Source organism: Poromitra crassiceps (assembly GCF_964638095.1).
Source record: "Poromitra crassiceps genome assembly, chromosome: 1".
In the NCBI taxonomy this organism is placed as follows: Eukaryota; Metazoa; Chordata; class Actinopteri; order Beryciformes; family Melamphaidae; genus Poromitra; species Poromitra crassiceps.
In genome coordinates, this window is record NC_139623.1 from 12817186 (window position 1) to 12831985 (window position 14800).

At 41.2% G+C, this 14800-nt stretch overlaps 2 protein-coding genes across 2 annotated transcripts; one reads left to right on the forward strand and one right to left on the reverse strand.

The window, feature by feature from the left end:
- Positions 1-373: 373 nt before the first annotated feature.
- On the reverse strand, positions 374-7694 carry LOC310772684 (uncharacterized protein). The gene is made up of 5 exons (XM_083632548.1): positions 7092-7694; positions 5052-5106; positions 4618-4732; positions 4247-4503; positions 374-1083 (listed from the first exon to the last, which is right to left on the reverse strand). Exons 1-4 carry the CDS (start codon positions 7383-7385, stop codon positions 4248-4250), a joined length of 720 nt encoding a protein of 239 aa, XP_083488674.1. The 5' UTR covers positions 7386-7694; the 3' UTR covers positions 374-1083; position 4247.
- Positions 7695-8043: 349 nt separating this feature from the next.
- On the forward strand, positions 8044-10669 carry LOC310778006 (uncharacterized protein). Its single transcript, XM_083638326.1, has 4 exons — positions 8044-8511; positions 9065-9119; positions 9752-9869; positions 10097-10669. The coding sequence occupies exons 1-4, from the start codon at positions 8215-8217 to the stop codon at positions 10128-10130; spliced, it is 504 nt and encodes a 167-aa protein (XP_083494452.1). The 5' UTR covers positions 8044-8214; the 3' UTR covers positions 10131-10669.
- Positions 10670-14800: the final 4131 nt, after the last annotated feature.

The following is a 14800-nucleotide window of genomic DNA, read 5'->3' on the forward strand; positions in this document are numbered from 1 at the left end:
TGTTCTAATGATACAAAGCTGGTTGAAAATGGGCGGAGTGTTCCTTTAAGACTTCAAATTCCTCATGGTTTTATTAGTTTTATGAATTTATTAGTTCATTAGTAATCCAATAAGAGTCAAAGTCAGTCTACTAGTCTCAACCATCGACATAAATAAAAGGTCTCAACCTCTACACAGTCACGTGTGAATTAATCCAGTTCTTTGGATGGTTTGAATCTATATTCAGTTGATACTTATTTTTTTACTTATTTTGAAACCAACTGCTTGTCAGGATGCAGCATTAGATAATATATTAGATTTAAAACCTATGGAAATATACAGCAATAACAAAAGCCAATCAATCATTCCAAGGAGTTTTGAATCCCATCATTTCCTCAAGAATATACCATGTTCTGACTGATATCGCTTTATTGCTCCAATTGTCCATAAGAAACATAACATTATTAAGCTATGCAGCTAACCATTATCCTCTAACTGAAATACTGGGGTACACATTTTCATTACACTCACATTTAAACAGAAATAACATTAGGATTTAAAGGAACAGTAGGATTGGTCAGCACACAGACTACTGTAGGGCCATAGCTTCACTGGGATAACAGAGTGAGTTTTATAGGGACTGACAGACATAGGCTTTAGGCTCTCTGATTGGTCAATGCTGGTGATGCGTACACACAGACAGACACACACATGCACGCACGCATGCACACACACACACACACACACACACACACAGACAGACAGACACACACACAGACACACACACACACACACAAACCCTGAGGGAGGGTCACTAAAAGAAAAGCGACACACAGACAAGGTTAACAACGATGAGTCAATACCTATCTCTGTATTTCTGTGTTGGAGTGACACGTTATCTAACAGACAAAATAAAAAATAACTAACCCTAACCCTAACCCTAACTAAAAGTAAAAGGCAACAGTGTAAAGCCTAATGTACGGTACTTCAGCAATGTTCTTAAAAACAACAAGTGCACAATTAAAGTGAAAACAAAATTGGTCTTTTGGTCTTCTTGCCTCCTTTTTCTTGTCTTGCAGTTGTTCCTGCATTCCCCATAGTTACCTATTAACAGAAAGAGTAATGACTATGAAAACAATAGTAATTTAATGCAGTGCACTAGAATAGAAACACACCCACGCACGCGCGCACGCACGCATGCACGCACGCACGCACGCACACACACACACACACACACAGACACATGCACGCACACACATTAATCATTATGTATGCAACCAGGATACAGGTTAGTTAGTGGGTATTTCACAACCCGGTGTCGGTTAAGTTACACACCCTATCTATTGTGAGTAGAGTCTGCGCTGTACATTCAAACATGCTGATGGTGTTGGCTACACCCTGAAGTAACAGGAGAGTGACAAATACTGAACGACAGACAAGGCTAAACTTACTATAGCTGTATGTGTGGTCAAACAGTGGTCATGGTGGTGTACACATGTGCAAGCACACTTATTTTACACCATCCTTATTGACCTAAGGTGGTGTATCCCCATCTAGCTGGTGCTTTAAATAGATCACAACAAAAGCAAATAGTAACTAGGATGCTGTTGGGGGCCGACAATTCCCAGATCCTCGAAGGACTCATTATGTAAATGTACAAAACTATTTTTTTTAACACTCAAAATAATAAATTTAACTAATGGTGGGTTCATGCCATTACAGCAGCCAGAGCTGAAATGTAGTCAGTAAGCTAAAGTCCTAAAGCTATCACGTTGTGATGAAGACACAATTCTTAGAAGTAAGTCAGAATTATGAGTTTAAAGTCAGATTTCTGACAGGGAAAAAGTCAAATGAATAACAATGTCAGAACTCAGAATTCGTCAGCCTACTTGACGATGATGAAGTCGGCCATGGCCAAGTCATTGATGACTTTGTATCCTGGTGTGAAGATGCCTTTCTGCAACTCAATGTTTCAAAAACGAAAGAGATTTGCATTGATTTTAGACGCTCCCCCCCTGTTCAGAAAGGTAGTATTGTTAATGGTCAGATAGTTGACCTGGTCACTGAATATAAATATCTGGGCACTGTAATTGATAGCAGGTTGAAGTTCGATCTAAACACAGAGTTGCTGTGCAAAAAGGGTCAGCAGCGCCTTTTTTGCCTCCGGAAACTTGCCAAATTCCAGGTAGACAAGACCTTGATGAAATTGTTCTACAGCGATTTCATTGAATCGGTGATCACCTTCTCTATTGCTTGCTGGTATGGCAGCCTCGACATCAAGAATAGGAACTCCCTAGGGAGAATCGTGAAAACGGCTTCAAAAATAGCCGGAATCCATTTTAGGAGCCTAGACCACATTTTCAACTTGCAGTTGCTGAAAAAAGCAAGGGCTATCTGCTCAGACAATGCCCATCCGCTGTGCTCTGAATATGAGCTGCTCCCATCTGGCCTTCGTCTTCGTGCTCCCTTGGCTAAGAAAAATAGATATAGGAATTCCTTTGTGCCTGCTTCGATTCGAGCTTTAAATGCTACTTAAGAGAATATACAGTAATGTAACATCTATTTGATGTTTTTATTTATTTTATGTTCTCCTATACAATAGTTATATTGTAGCATTTACTTTCTGTAATATGTAGTGCTGTGTGGCTAAGTCTCCTTCTTAGACTGCCTTGCATTTGCACTTATTGCATTTGCACTTATCGGCCTCTAATGCACTTTAAACTACACTGGCACTTTTGAACTGAACTGCTACTGTGCACTATGTCGTGGTCTATTGTGTCTCCATTTTGTTTTTATGGTGTTATGGTCTTTTATGGTTTTTATGGTTTTATGGTCTATTTGTGTCTGCACCTTGTTTTCATGTTTTTATTTCGAGTCTTGTGTGATTTTATGACTGTTTCGTTTTTGCTCTGCTGCAACCCAAAGTGCCCTTCTGGGACATATGAATAAACTTGAACTTGAACTTGAACTTGTTTCATCAGGGCCAGCCCTAGCCATCTGGGGGCTCTAAGCAGGATATAGACAGTATTTATGTTTTTGTTTAAACTACAAACCTAAATAAACGTCAACCTATGTTTTAACTACCACACACAGCCTATAATATTATAGCCTATGTTTATTAAAAAAATAAAAAATAAAAAATTGAGGGGGCCCCTGGCAACTCCCGGGGCTCTAGGCAGCCGCTTAGTTCGCATATAGGGCGGGCCGGCCCTGAGTTTCATGTAGAAAAGTAAGATATTTCTCTAACACATTTCCTTTACAAAGTTCATCAATTGGACAATACTCTTGTAAAGTAGCCTACAAGCACAATATAGTACAGTTATTAGTAAATGCAATTATCACCACTCTCCACTATACTACTCCCTCCCTCTCCCTTTTTTGACACACATTTTAAAAGGAAAAATCCACCCTGGGATACACTTACACTTACATTATATATCATTAATATGTGATCAATACTTTTTTGTGAAAGTGTTGTGACTTTTTTGTTGTTTCAATGTTTCCTCAACCTGCCTCATGTGATTTCATTCTCATTCATACTTCATTCTCAAAAATGAATAGAACTCTGCACAGGAGGACAAACACAGGAGCTCCTCATCCCCCGTTTCCCCCCTGAATGCACCATCCGGCCTCACCTATCCAGGACTGTCATGTCATGCCTCAACCAGTAGCTCTGCCCGAAAAGTTCACACATCAATCTCATGGGTTCTATGTGTAAAACATATAGAATATTTACATTCGTATTTAGCGTGGTCATTTTAAAACAGCATTTTCCCACCAAGATACTAAGAAAAAGTTATGCCCAACCACACCTCAAATAAATATGTTAGTTTGATAACAATTGATTGACATTGCACACCCTCAAGAATAAGCCTAGGCCTAGATAACAGATCATTGATGATCATTGATGATCATGAACAGCGTTATCAGTGACTGGCCAATCTGAACAAGTGTTGGCCCAATTCAGGGTAATACCAAAGGCAAAGCATCAGCTTGCCTCAGGCACTGTTCTCACACTGAGACAAGGTGTAAAGGTCTCTCAGTGTGAGATCAGTGCCTGAAGCAAGCTGATGCTTTACCTTTGGATATAATTTTGTACTTCAAGAGCACCTCACATTCCTGGAGCCGACCAGTGAGCACTCAGTAATTGTCTTTTGTTTCAGGGTAATACCAATTGGCACAATGGCCCCAATACAGCAACCTGCACCCATCTGGTCGCAGCTTATCACAAATGTTTTCTTTAACAAAACCGATCTTGTTGTAATACCTCATCTCAGTTTAGGGGCCTCTGCCTTAGCTTCTTCTTGTTTAGGGGCCTCAGCCTTCGGTTCCTCTTGTTTAGGGGCCTCAGCCTTCGGTTCCTCTTGCTTAGGGGGCTCTGCCTTAGCTTCTTCTTGTTTAGGGGGTTCTGCTTTCGGTTCCTCTTGCTTAGGGGGCTCTGCCTTAGCTTCTTCTTGTTTAGGGGCCTCTGCTTTCGGTTCCTCTGCTTTAGGGGCCTCCTTCACCGGATCACCGCACAACTTTCTTTGAGAGACAGTTAAAAAAGTTTAATTTAGTAAAAGAACAGAAATCATTGTGAATTGAACAAGTGCACTCTTCAGGAATTGTAGAGAGGCTCCAGCATAATAGTTACCATACCTAGCGTCTGCTGAATCTTTGTTCACAAAGTCACACACTTTGCTCCGCTCTGTTATTTGCTGCTTCAGAGATGCCATCTCTGCTTCCCAGCTGGTTTTCTGCTTCTCAGATTCAGCTGCAGGTATAAAATGACAGTGACATCACATGAGGAGTTTGTAATGTTTTACACGTTAAAGGCAAGGTAAGGACTTGCAATTCTTCAGCCAGACAAAGGACCACAGTCGGATTCGAACCCGGGTCGGCCCAAAGGACTAAGCCTTTGTGGTACGCGTTCTACCAGGTGAGCCACCGGGATGCCCCAGAACAACTACATAAATAAATGTAGAATGTATAAACATATATGTATATGTATATGTTGCTTTGTCTCTTGCCATCATCTCTCAGCTAAATAAATCATAACATATTTAAGAATCAGAATACAATGGAGCACTTACCTTTGACGTCACTGAGTTGTGATTCTTGTAATGCCAGCTCATCATTCATGTGTTTCTGTGGGTGGAAAAGCGAATCACAACAACTCAAACTATGTTACTAAAGATTCATGGATTCCATTATGTTACAATAGGCTACATGACATTCACAATTTCATCTGCAAATTTGTGAATTGCATCCTAATTTAGAAGCAGGCAAGCAGCCTACCAGCAAACTATGGAGAGATATATGTGTCTTTATTCTGTGACTGAAAGTTTACATCCTGTAACCAAAGACTGTATCTGTGAGAAAATAAATCCACTTTGTAATAAAAAAATAGATCCGTAAGCAAAAACATAGATTTGAAAACAAAACTATCAACAATCCAATCAAAGAAAAATAAAAAAATAAAATAAAATAAATGTTTTTAGATTTTTTATTAATGTGAATTAAAAAAAGTTGCATGCAAACACAAACATTTTGTTCTCAACTCCAGACCATTTGTTTGCGAAACCATTACCTTTGCTTACAAAGCTCAACTTTTCTTTTGCGAAATGAAAAGTTTTGTTTGCAAAACCTGAGTTTTGCAAAACTTTTTCTGTTACAATAAGGGCGGGACCTACAGCAGAAAGAAGTAACGCACGTCCCTATTGGCCAGTGTCGATCGGAGTGATAGCTTGGCAACATCCAATCCAGTAAGAGACAAGGCGGAGGGCGGGCATTTGCACGGAAGTATTTCCTGAAGGAATCTCCATGCCATTTCAGCCCCAGTTATAACCACAGATTGAAGAGAGAAGCTGTGAGTATGTTCACACCAATGTTTTTATGTTTGGTCAGGTTACATGCACCGGTCCAAACATAAAAACATTGGTGTGAACATACTCACGGCTTCTCTCTTCAATCTGTGGTTATGACTGGCGCTGAAATGGCATGTAGATTCCTTCAGGAAATACTTCCGTTCAAGTGCCCGCCCTCCGCCTTGTCTCGTACTGGATTGGATGTTGCCAAGCTATCACTCCGATCGACACTGGCCAATAGGGACGTGCGTTACTTCTTTCTGCTGTAGGTCCCGCCCTTATTGTAACAGAAAAAGTTTTGCAAAACTCAGGTTTTGCAAACAAAACTTTTCTTTTCGCAAAAGAAAAGTTGAGCTTTGTAAGCCAACGTAATGGTTTCGCAAACAAATGTTTTGGAGTTGAGAACAAAATGTTTGTGTTTGCATGCAACTTTTTTAAATTCACATTAATGAAAAATCTAAAAACATTCATTTTATTTTATTTTTAAATTTTTCTTTGTTTAGATTGTTGATAGTTTTGTTTTCAAATCTATGTTTTTGCTTACAGATCTATTTTTTGATTACAAAGTGGATTTATTTTCTCACAGATACAGTCTTGGGTTACAGGATGTAAACTTTCAGTCACAGAATAAAGACACATATATCTCTCCATAGCAAACCTCTGCAGACATGTGACATCCAAGTCACCTAAATCTGCTAAATTATGGTATTCAAGAATCTGAGCGGTCCACTGTCTGGTTTAGGAGCTGCCAGCAGGTGGCAGTGTGACCCAGACAGAGGTGGAGACTCTGCCACCTGCCATTGTCCTCAACACATGCTAATTTTGTTGAAAGGTCTTTTCAAACTCATATAGGCTATATATATATATATACACACACACACACACACACACACACACACACACACACACACACACACACACACACACACACACACACACACACACACACACACACACACATAGCCTAGTGCCAAGCAAACGTTAATATCTCAAAAACTATACATCACATTGCTTATATTTGACATTCTGAGTGAGAGCAGAAGTAGCTCAAGAGTTTGATGTATATGCATGTCGTGTTAAAGTTGTGTGAACTGTCGCAGTTTTTAAAATGTAAACAGTCAGCCGGCTAGAGTCAGACACTCGAGCGAGCCTCCCAAAGCTCACGCTCCATAGGGTTCCATTGCCGTTGCCACCCAGTGTTTGTTTACCAAAATGCTGCTCGGCTGTATAAGATTAGTTTTGATTGTAGTAGGCTCGTCTACCCACCTTGGCTGACAGGCAGGTGTCTGTTTCCCCCTTCCTCTGGTTCTCTGTGGCCTGCAGTTTGGCCACTTCCTCCTCCAGCGTCTTGAGCGCCGCCGTGGTCTTCTCCAGCTGGCTCTGAGCGGCTGCCAGCTCCTCCCGGTACTCTACCACCACATCCCGGCTCACTCGCAGTTTGATATCCTGGAACCGGTACCGCTTCTCCTCTCGTTCTTGCTCCTTTTGCCGCAGTTTGATGAGCCCCAGCAAAGTGACAGTCAGAAACACCGATAACGTCAGAAACACGCTCACCTTCATGCTGCACAGCTTTGTGTGTGTGTGTGGGTGAAGTAACCGGTTGTTGATTCTATTCTACCTGATACCAGAGGGAGTCACTGCACTACCTGTCTAATTTCCATGTGGGGTATCAGAGCAGCCTCTTAATATCCAACAATGAATCGATTCAATTGCCGAATTAAAACTAAATCGTGGGTAGCCTAATTCAATCACCTGCGCCGATTAAACGTGAAGTGTGTGTTGGGGCTGGCCAGCGCAACTCTCTTCAAAAACACGCCCATTCCTGACGTCTTCAGAGCGGACATGCAGGTAAGAGTGTTGACACCTGTCATACTGTAGCCTACACACCCTGCTCAGATCCTACCTTAAACACTTCAAAACTGACTGTAGGCTATTCATTGTAACATGAATGAATTGTAGAGTGTAAAAGTTTAACCTGGCATCCTAATCTACGAAATGCTAGTAGCCTATAGCCTAGGCCCTATACACTGTAGGTCTGAAACTGCAAGGGACTGGGAGGAGACAAGATCATGCAAATCCAGTAGTAAATCTGTTCAAGCATACTTTTTAGGTGTGTGACGGAGACAGAGCCGGGGAGAAACACAATGAGGAAGTGGGTTTAATGTCAGTCACACCCATATGGCATCTGGTTGAGCAGGTGCAGCAGGTTAGCCTAGCCTACAGGACAGGTAGGATAACATAACACGCTGACACTGCGGGGAAGGGAGAATCTCTCGCACTCGGACACACCGTGAACACCCGGCATGGTTAGTAAGTGAAAAGCAGCGGTCAAGATTAAGTTCAGCACCATCGTTCTCTCTTCTTTCTTCTCATCCTTTCCTCGACCAAGATGAAGGTTGTGCCCGCCGTGGCCGTGCTGAGCGTGTCTGTGATGGTGGTGATGATCTTCCAGGCCGTGCGGCAGGAGTTGAACCTGCGCGCTTTGAAGACCAGCATGGCGCAGAGCTCTGCGGACTTCAAGAGGAAAGAGGAGGCCATCGTCGACATGAAAATCAAGATCCAGACCCTCAAGGGCGATCTGACGCCCCTCAACGCCAAGAGGGATGAACTGTCAAAGAAGAAGGACGAGAGTGTGAAAGCCGCAGGAGACGCTGGTAAAAATACTGAGACCTGTAACAAAGATACGGTATGGGAGACACACAAGTGTTCACACAAATGTTGTATTCATTACAGTCATAATATGTTAAATATTTACAGACAGTGGTTCTCAAAGTAGGGTCCAGGGACCTCTAGGGGTCCTTGAGGGCGGTTAAGGTGGTCCTTAACATAAAAAGTGGAATCCTTTATTGTCACTATCCATCCACAAGTAGGCTAACACAATTACAGAATGTATGACTATTCTGGTCACTTAAATCATATTAAATGGGGGTCCATTTGTGACAGTTTAGGGGTTCTTGAAGTGACATGTTTGAGAACCACTGGCTATAGTGTAGTGTAGCCTACATGTTGTAGTGTATTGTTGATCTTATGAACTTGCGGTGTGTCAGGATCAATTTTGGAGACACAAAATAATCAAGTAATAATAAGTCATTGTCTTTGAAGCCATATTGAAGATGCGGTAGGCCTCTACCTCCTTGTTTAACCACATTTAGCCTTCATGTTTGATAAGTGTCAAGTCCTACTCTCTCCTCACATGCATCTACCTCACAAATGCTCTCTCTCCTCTCCCCACATTATAGGTAGAGTCTGAGAAGAAGAAGACAGAAGTGGCAGAGAGCATTACTAAACTCAAAGGTATGGCAGCTTTTCTATTGATCTTTTAGTGAAAACTCAGTCTCAGACCGCCCTGAGATTCAGTTGCAGATCTACACACCTTGCTCAAATCCTAACCTGCTAATTTGCACCACCCACAGGCCACTGAAGAAATCAAATAACCAAATTCCTTGAATATCCCATAGATGTAACGTTCAAGTTAGAATGTAACTCATGACTACAAGATTTTAACTAGGCATAGGCCTGTAGAAGAGGTGACAAAGTGCAGAAGAGCTCCATGCAGACTGTCACAGGGGTATGTGTACCCCTAGTGGTACTCGAGCAGCTTGCAGGATGTATGTGGAAAGATTGGGGATTACAATTTATTTCCAAAATTGTATATATATATATATATATATATAAATGGTACATGCAACTAGTTCCCCCAGGTGTCTCAGGAGGTCTTGGTAAAACTGACAACTTCTTCAATCGTAAACTGTTACATTAATTTACTAATCAGTTGTGTTACTAACAGTTTAACATGAGTTTAATAGAACAAATTTAGGATAATTATCAACATTCATGAGTGAATGCTATAGGTTTCAATCGCCGATATACACGACTTGAGGGTAACACTTGTCTCGCCTTACCAAACTGTCCATCTTTGTCCCCAGCTGACCACGAAGAAGCAAAAAAGAAGGCCCAGGAGGACATTCAGAACTTAAAACAGCAGATCCTCAATAGAGACAAAGCCATTTGTGCATTTGTGGATCAAACCAAAGACGAAGGACGGTAAGATATTAAACACATCCACACAAACCCCTCACAGTCCCAGAATACGAGTATGTAGATGAGCAGGTAGAGCAGAGACGAGATGAACAGGCCTCACGGTTTCAGGGGGAGAGCACTACATTTCAGAGAAGACACAGTCACTGTATGACAGATACAAAGGCAACATCATGCCAAGATTCTGCACACTAAATGAAACATTGATGTTTCTTTTCTTTACTATTTTGCAGGAAGCTGTGTGGAATTCCTGAAGGCACAAACTGAGGTTGACTCAGTTTGAAGCATTTGGCATTCAACATCAACTCTTCAAACAGGAGGATGGCATGCCCAGTGCGCACAGGGACACATTGTCTCATTTTGATAATGGGCTGGCAGATAAACACATTTCAGAAGGCAGTCCTTAACCACCAATGTGACTATTGTTCTGCCTTTTTATTAGGAGTAAGACAACTTAGAGGGAGAGGTATTTATCTGACAAATATCTCCCCTGGTTGATCCAGTGAATCTGCATTCTGTAGCACTCTCTGGACCAACCTGCTGGAGGAATATGAATGGTTTGGTTGCCCTGTGTGATAAGGATGGTTCAGAAGACATGACTGATTAGCAATAATCAGGAGAGGACATGTTCATCTGTGTTATCTCTGAAGGATATTTTGTTGAACCAAATCAACCTAATTCAATGAGTAGTAGCGCATGCTCATTATTTTCATGTGGTAATGTTATGATCAATTATGCTTTTTTTTTATAGTTTGTCTATTGTTGAAAAAAGGCTACTGTAGTTGAATAAAACTCTCTTAAAATCATTATCTGTCTGGTGTTTACTGACATAGAGACACAGACACTTTCCTAAACATATCAAAAAATGGCAAATTAAAGGGACAGCTCACCCTAAAATCCAAAATACATATTTTTCCCTCACCTGTAGTGCTATTTATCCATCTATATCATTTTGTGTTATTTGTCTGAGTTTTGGAGATATCGGCTGTAGAGATGGCTGCCTTCTCTTCAATACAATGGAACTGGATGGCACTCGTCTTGTGGTACTCAAAGAAACAAAAAAAATACATTTGAAAAACTCAACAGCATTAATGTCTCTTTCCAGAAATCATGACCCGGTTACTCAAGATAATCCACAGACTTTGTTGTGAGCAGTTTCATGTAGGAACTATTTTCTTTTGTAGGAGCTAGCTAGCGGGTGTAGTTCGCTCAAAAGAAAATAGTTCCTACATGAAACTGCTCATAACAAGGTCTGTGGATTATCTTGAGTAACCGGGTCATGATATCTGGAAAGAGACATTGCTGTTGGGTTTATCAAAATGTATTTCTTTCGCATTTTGAGCACCACAAGCCGAGTGCCATCCAGTTCCATTGTATTGGAGAGAAGCCAGAAACTCTGCGGCCGATATCTCCAAAACTCAGGCAAATAACACAAAAGGATATAGATGTAGGTGAGAGGGAAAACATGTATTTTGGATTTTAGGGTGAGCTGTTCCTTCAAGATGGAATTTTGAAATACCCATAGCTGCTAAATGTGTAATAAGTAAGAATTTCACACTCATTACTTAAAATGAATTGTTTCTCAATACTATTAATTTGCCAGAAAACTTAGTTTCTGCATTTCAAATCTGAAATGCACAACATGGAGGACAGTGCCAGGAGCAAGCAACCTGCATCGGTACTTATTTTGCTCTTTAAAAAAGAGAGAAAAAGAAAAGACTAAAATGACATATTACCTCTTCTCTATAGACATGTTAGATCTCTGCTCTGATTACTCATCACACACACACACACACACACACACACACACACACACACATTCCCAAATATACTGTAATATCACAACATGGCAAATTAAGATTGAAGCTCGTATTTGTTAATATTCCAATCCAATATTGTCCCATAGTGCAGATGTAGTTTGCCACTTTATAGTGTGGGATCACTCTATCTCTTCACTATAGACATTTGTTAGATCTCTGCTCTGATTAGCTAGCTTACTCGTCTTTATTATGGAAATATGACTATTATTATTATTTCCCACAGTCACCTGTAGACAGAAATTAATCTTGCAACAAAAAAAGAAAGTGATTCTACATTTTTCATTCTGAGAAAGGAGTCTGACTGTGGGCTGCAGAGAAGCCGGACTACACCTAAAGAGCAAACAGTTTCTGTCTCTCAGTCGCTGTCTGTTGCTCTCTCTTACAAACAAACACACGCACGCACACACGCACACGCACACATGCACACACTCACACACTGGCACGCAGCTATGCAAATCATTACCTTTGCAACCAGGATACCGGTGGGTGAGACTTTTACCGGTTGTTCTAATGGTAAATCCAATCCATCTGCTGCTTCGAGAAAAGGTTACTAAAAATAAATAATATAATGTTAATAATAATTCAATCCATTACAAATCCATTCATATATCCTGTACTACGTTCATCATTTAGAGACAGAATAATGAAACAAACATTCATTGACACATTTAATTAACGTTTTATTAAGATTTTACTACAAAGTAATACAAAAGTATAGAGTGAGCTTATTAAAGTGCATTATTTTAATGTGAATTGAACACACACACACACACACACACACACACACACACACACACACACACACACACACACACACACACACACACACACTGCTGCACTGGTTGAACCAGTGAATCTGCATTCTGTAGCACGGCACTCCCTGATCCATCCTGCTGGAGGAGTTAACATGAGACAGGCCAGGAGGACATCAGTGTGTTTCATCCAGGAGGACATCAGTGTGTTTCATCCAGGAGGACATCAGTGTGTTTCATCCAGGAGGACATCAGTGTGTTTCCTCTGTGAAGCCTCGTCCCAGGAACATTTTGTTTAACCAAATCAAGCGAGCGTGAAGTTTACATGACCAGCACTTCCTCGTGCTTTGTCAACATAGCACCTATATCTGATTATCACTTAGCCTAATGCTTTATTTGTCTGTTGACAAGAGGTCAGTTTGAATAAAACCCTTTCCTAAAATAATTATCTGGATAGTGTTTACTGACACAGTCACACACAGACTTATTCCCAAAAAGGGCCTATAGGCCTATCACAAAATGGCAAATTAAGATGGAAGCTCAAGGCACAATATTCCAAATATTGCCCCATGGCATCTGGTCTATGATACTGTGTACACTTGATAGTGTGTATCTTTGTAGGGTGCAGGTGTACTTTGCAACTTTATAATGTTGAAGCACATGTTGTGTGGAATAGAAGGGAATATTAGTGGCAGTGTGTAAAGGTGCAGTAGACTTGGATCTGCTGAGGCTGCCTGTTCTCTCCTGCCTGGTCCTGTTGATTTATGATGGCATATTGTGATGTTTTCTGTGGTAGGATACTCATTTGCATAGTAGATAGTAGCACATAATTCATTCATTACTCTCTGAAATGGGCGTCTAATATGAATGTGTACATTTGATTATGGCACAAAGGATAGGGGCAGATGTGTAATTGATAAATGTAGGTGTTTGAGCCTGCTGTGCTGGGACATATCGGTGTTCTGAAAAGAGGTGAGCACCCAAATACCAAAATATCCTAATCTAAATATGATAGCCTATTGACAAGTCCTCTAAGCCTAAAGGCTACTTCATTTCTGTTATTGAAAGCTGCAACTAAATCTAACTTTTGTGTCACTGGATAGGCTGGAGAGAACATAAGCACCTGAGGGTAATGTAAACTATACGAGGGATCAGCCGAGCAGCATTTTGGTAGGCTAAACAAACCGTGTCACTGGATGGAAACGGCAATGGAACCCTATGGAGCCTGAGCTTTGGGAGGCTTGAGTGTCTGACTCTAGCCGGCTGACCCTGTTTACATTTTAAAAACTGCGACAGTTCACACAACTTTAACACAACATGCATATAGCATATTATACATCAAACTCTTGAGCTAATTCTGCTCTCACTCAGAATGTCAAAATATAAGCGATGTGATGTATAGTTTAGTTTTTGAGATATTAACGTTTGTTTGGCACAACTCGGCTACTACAGGGATACTCAACTTGCTTTGCCTGGTGGCCACTTTTGCAAAATGACAAGAGGCAAGGGGCTAGTCAATAAACATTAATATTAATTTTTCTGTAGCAATTTGTAGGATTTTGGGGTGTCAGCCGGAGTTTAGTCTCACATTTCTTTGCATAGTTAAGTACATATACTTTAAGTACATATAGGCTACTGTAAGTCTGGGTGGCGAGCAGACAGCCATATTTGACAATTTAGCTGGAGCTCAGTCAAACTTTATTTAACCTTAGTTTTCATTGTGAATTAGGAAATGGTCGGGGCACTCTGCACCCTATCGCGGGCCGCACCTGGCCCCGAGGGCTGCAAGTTGAGTATCACTGGGCTACTAGTTCATTTCTGGGTGGCTGTGACATCACGCTGATTCATCCTATGCTGTATGCTCCTCTAGCTCCCCCTAGTGCAGGACTGAGGATAAGCAGGCCTCAAATCTATCGGGCTCACCTTTCCAGTTGAAGGTGTTCAAAAATAGCATGACAAGACAGAGCCTCTTTGTAAATCACAATGTTTATTTCAGATAACGATAAACAGAAGAACATAACACAAAGTAGGATCTAGGAGCGGAAAACAAAACCAACAACAAAACAGACAATTAATTGGCTGTTTACATGAGCACCTAGGTCACCAACTTCAGCCATCCATGTGAGGCCTCATTGTTTTCTCTTGTGGCTAATTTGAAGGCGTGTGTGTGTGTGTGTATGTGTGTGTGTGTGTGTGTGTGTGTGTGTGTGTGTGTGTGTGTGTGTGTGTGTGTGTGTGTGTGTGTGTGTGTGTGTGTGCGTGTGCGTGTGCGTGTGCGCGTGTGCGTGTGTGCGTGTGTGTGTGTGTGTGTGTGTGTGTGTGTGTGTGTGTGTGCGTGCGTGTGGGGGGGGGGCTGTTGGCATGG